A 4,791-nucleotide genomic window follows, 5' to 3' on the forward strand; every position below is an offset into this window, starting at 1 on the left:
GGTGACCAGATGGAGGGGAGCTATGGGGGGGGAAAAAAGAGGGACGTCTGTAATAATCTGAAGAATAAAGATTTATTTTAAAAAATTAACCATAATTATTAAGTTTTTCCTGCTCTGAGATGGAAGCACCGCTGAGTGTGATGCAGTGTGTGGGGACTGCTGCCCTAAACTTATTTCCAAATGTCCTGCTCGGGCCGTTCCTGGAGGGTCTTGGTTGGCCACATGTGCATCAGTAACCATAATTATTAAGTTTTTCCTGCTCTGAGATGGAAGCACCGCTGAGTGTGATGCAGTGTGTGGGAATGCTGCCCTAAACTTATTTCCAAATGTCCTGCTCGGGCCGTTCCTGGAGGGTCTTGGTTGGCCACATGTGCATCAGGGAGAGTGTGTAGCCTGGTGATGAGAATGAAGGCACAGCAGAGGCACGGGGCAGGCGATGGAGGCCTGACCGGGGAGGCTGCCGCTGGCTCTGACTTGGACAGAAATGCGCCCAGACAGTGCCGTGTGGCAGAGGATGGAGAGGACCTGTTACACTCCGGAGGTGACTGAGAGGTGCCCACGGCTGACGACTCCAGGCTCAGTCCGTCTGACCAGTGTGTAGGTGTCTCAGTGCCTAGGGAGCCAGTGTTCTCTCATCAGAGGGACGCAGAGCCCTGGGAGATGTGGCTGTGGGACGTACCTGTTTCTAGAAGGAGTGGGAAGAGGGCAAGTGGAAGAGTTTACCCCACGACGGTATCTTCTGCTTTATGATGAGCTTCACCTTTAAAAGGTTGGATGTTTAATGTGCCAAGGCCAGATGCTCAGTGGTTAGAGCCCTTGCCTGTGATCTGAAGGGTCACAGGTTTGATTCTGCTCAGGGGCATGTACCTCAGTTGCAGGCTGGATCCCCGGCCCCAGTCCAGCTGGGGGAAACAGCAATCCATGTGTCTCTCACATAGATGTTTCTCTCTCTCCCCATCCCTCTCACCTCTCAGAAAGCCAATGGAAAAAAACATACACTTGGGTGAGGATTAACGACAACAAAAAGTGCTTAATTTAATTGGCCTACAGCAGTGAAGGTGAACCTTTTGAGCTCAGCATGTCAGCGCTTTGAAAAACCCTAACTTAACTCTGGTGCTGTGTCACATATAAAAATTTTTTGATATTTGCAACCATAGTAAAACAAAGACTTATATTTTTGATATTTATTTTATATATTTAAATGCCATTTAACAAAGAAAAATCAATAAAAAAAAATGAATTCACATGTCCTCTCACATCGATGTTTCTCTCTCTCCCCCTCCCTCCCACCCTCTCAGAAAGCCAATGGAAAAAAACATACACTTGGGTGAAGATTAACGACAAAAAGTGCTTAATTTAATTGGCCTACAGACTAAGAATCAGCAAGAGTGCGGAAAACTGAGCTTTGTGTGACTACATTCAGGGAATATTCCAGAATATGACCACAGAACATGTAAAAGGGTTTAGGGACTCTGAGGTTAGACTACCTGTGTATTAGAATACTACAAATGTAATAAGTTATTTTTTTTAAAAAAACCATAGAGTGCAATTTAAGACAAAACAAAAGAATTCATAGATATGGGGAATAGACTGGGGTTGCAGGGAGCAGGGCGAGGCTGCGTGTAGTGGGTGAGGGGTCAGAGGTACAGATGCCCAGCTGTCCGCTCAGTCAGTCCTGGGGTGTATGTGTAGCAGGCGACTGTGGTTAATGATACTGCATTGCATACCTGAAAGGTGCTGAACTATAAGAAATAATTATAACTATATTTGGTGCAGATGTTAAGTAGACTTATTGTGGTGCTCATTTTGCAAGGTGCACAGATATCAAGTCATCCTGTTGTATACCTGAAACTAACACTATATTACACCTCAATTATCTCAATTAATAACATAGAAAACAATTCTGTGTTTTTTCACTCTCGATAATTTATATCTGGCAATAAAGCTAGAATTTGAATTCAATAATTCTGACTCTAAATCATTAGTATTTTCCCATTATACCATCATTTCTTAAACTGTTTCTTAAAATTGATGTTCCTCAATGAATAAAATGTGTTATAAAAACGTTTCCCTCCTAAGCAGAATTTAAAATAGATGTGCTGGAAGGCAAGGCGAGGGACCAGCAGCCAGGGGCTGTGGGAGACGCGATGCGGGAGCCAGGACAGCCAAGTGCATTGAGCATGGGGACAGCCGTCACCAGTGAAATGGAGCTGTTCTCTGCTCCCTGTTCACTCTGCGAGGCCCTGATGCGGCCGCTACACTATGATGTAATGTTTCATGGTCAGATAGGAACGTGCTGCCCTCACCATCTTCAGGTCCTCTTAGAAGAGGTAGAGGATGCGGTGTTGGTCTCTGGCTTCCCACCATCCTTTCACGTGGTCATGCCATGAGCCCCAGCACACTGCAAGACAGGGCGGGGATGGGGCCAGGGTGTGGGGACAAGGGAATGGGCCAGGGGCTAGGGGAATGGGACAGGGACAGGGTGAGTCCCGCTCACCAGCTGACACTCTGCGGAGGAGAGAGCTCCCAGTGTCAGGTGGTGATCCCCTCACATCCAAGAAGGCAGGTCCCATGGGTCCTCAGAAAATGACCTTTTTGATGGTGTTGGAGGCTTAGAAAGGGGTTCAGAGCTGAATGTTCATACCTTTCCCAGTCAGAAAGCTCTCAAAATACTCTTCCCAGGTCCCGGGGTCCGGAAGCGCTTTATTCATCCTGTGGAAATGGTAGTAAGACACCAGGTTGTCCTTGGGGTTTCTCGCCACATAGATTATCGGGGCCAGAAGCGCTTTATTCATCCTGTGGAAATGGTAGTAAGACACCAGGTTGTCCTTGGGGTTTCTCGCCACATAGATTATCTGGGGGGAGAGAGGGGAGAGAAACAGCCCGTGAGGCCGCTGCATGCTGGTTATCGCCCACAAGCTCCATCCGTCCTTCCGTCCGTCCGTCCGTCCGGGGGTCTTTCGGATGCGGATCCCAGATGTGGGTGTTGGGAGATGAAAGGCTCAGAGCCTCGGGCACGCGGTTGTTGGGAAGAGGTGAAGGGTTTTCCTTTAATAAGTGAAGAGCTTTCTGAGGAAGCAGACTGAAGACCAGAGTATCACTCAGAGCTCCTGTTGCTCTTTACCTGACAGTTTTTCTCCTGGAAAGACGGAGGCAGCAGTTGGAAGGGAAGGTGTGTTTTCAGGGTCCGTGGTGAGGGCATCGCGTTAGCTTGTTCCAAGCCTGTAAAATGATTCTTGTCATTTCCCACTAGTGTTCGCTGTGCTTCACAACATGCTGCTTTCACTGTCACCCCCTGAGGGACAACTGGACAATGTCAGGCAGCTCTGTGGTCTGACCCGCGGGGATGTGTCCAACCGACGAATTAATGTTCTGGCTTGAACAATGTCTAACCATAAGAAACAGCAAACCAAATGAATAAGAACCCAAATCCCAACCTGTGGACCAGGAAATCACTGAGGCTCCTCCTTGTGGAGTACAATTAATGTCTAATTAGAGGATCAACATTTAACTTCCTTCCGTATGAACAGTGACTCCATTAGAAGAGATGGCTGGAGAACAGCATGGGCCAGATACAGTTTTTTAAAAAGACAAAGTCACAAGAATATTGACAGACTTATGAGTGTCTAGAGTTTTGGGAGGCTATCTGATAGTCAGCATTCCGAGTCTGCATTTAGGAGTATAATCAAGTGAAGTTATTCCACACTCACCCGATCCTATGGACGGGATTATCCATTCGATGAAAGGAAAACGCACGTGAGTAGGTGCTCGTTGAGTTTGGTCAACATCACCTTCATTTTGTATTAAGTCCACTATCTCCTGAGTCCACGTGGTCCCTTGTTCCGCAGGGAGGTAGAGATGAGTAGACCGTTAGGATACTGTATCCTTAAAGATGGCCAAGTGCTTGTTAGACATCTGTGTGCACTGTGAAGCCAGGTTTGTGATGGAATTAAGAAAACGTCATTCTTTATACCTTGTTTTACCATAGTATGATTTTTATGAAAAGGCTCCAATGTGAAGTAGACTTATGTGCAGTTCATTGTTTCCTGCCACAGCTATTCACTGGGCTGTTGTCCTGTTGACTGAGCTGCATTGCTCCTTAGTGTTATAATACTCTTATGGTCATAAGGAAACCCCTCTAATGTGTGGAAATAATTAATGTGTGAAATGTTTGCTGTGTGAAGACCCCAATACTCTGTAACTTCCAAAATGTGGTGAACGCCCCACTATCTTGATGTGAACGCCCTGAGCCCTTAAAGTGTAAACACCCTGCTCCTAGCACAAGGCACACTGTCTGGCCCACACTGATAAGACACAAGTTGTTTACCACCGGCTATATAAGACCAGATTTTCTTCAGTGGACGTCTCCTGCCTGATGAGAGGCAGACTCCATGTCACTCTGTGAGACCAGCCCCTGACTGACTGCCCTGCTGTGTGAGCCTGACCCGACTACGGCCGCCTGTCTGTCTGTCTTCGTCGTCCGTCTTCCGATGTGCACCGCCGGGGGGCCTTTGCTGGAGCCTAGGACCCACTAGAAATAGGTAAATAAACCCTGTGTGATTGCATACTAATTCTGTCTGTGTGTTCATGTGTTCCGGTTCAGCTCAACTGTCTAGGTTTGAAGTACCAGGCGACAGGCCGTTATTGCTGACCCCTGGTCACCTGTATACGTCCCACTAAATCTAGACAGATCGTTAATTAATTGGGGCGTAATTGGGACACTTGGGAAGAACAGCTCTCCGCTCCTGACCTGCAGATCTGAGGGTCAGCAGTGCAGAACCCCAGCTCCCC

General features: G+C 47.3%; 1 protein-coding gene across 1 annotated transcript in view; it reads right to left on the minus strand.

The window, feature by feature from the left end:
* Nucleotides 1-4,791, minus strand: part of LOC102762874 (sulfotransferase 1C4-like) — a 7,779-nt gene that overhangs the window by 2,525 nt on the left and 463 nt on the right. The window contains 4 exon segments of the mRNA XM_015571520.1: nt 2,307-2,401; nt 2,645-2,855; nt 3,125-3,222; nt 3,711-3,843. Of these exon segments, the coding sequence (XP_015427006.1) occupies nt 2,307-2,401; nt 2,645-2,855; nt 3,125-3,222; nt 3,711-3,843 (537 nt within the window).

The sequence above is a fragment of the Myotis davidii genome, unplaced genomic scaffold (assembly GCF_000327345.1).
Source record: "Myotis davidii unplaced genomic scaffold, ASM32734v1 scaffold989, whole genome shotgun sequence".
NCBI classification, from domain to species: Eukaryota; Metazoa; Chordata; class Mammalia; order Chiroptera; family Vespertilionidae; genus Myotis; species Myotis davidii.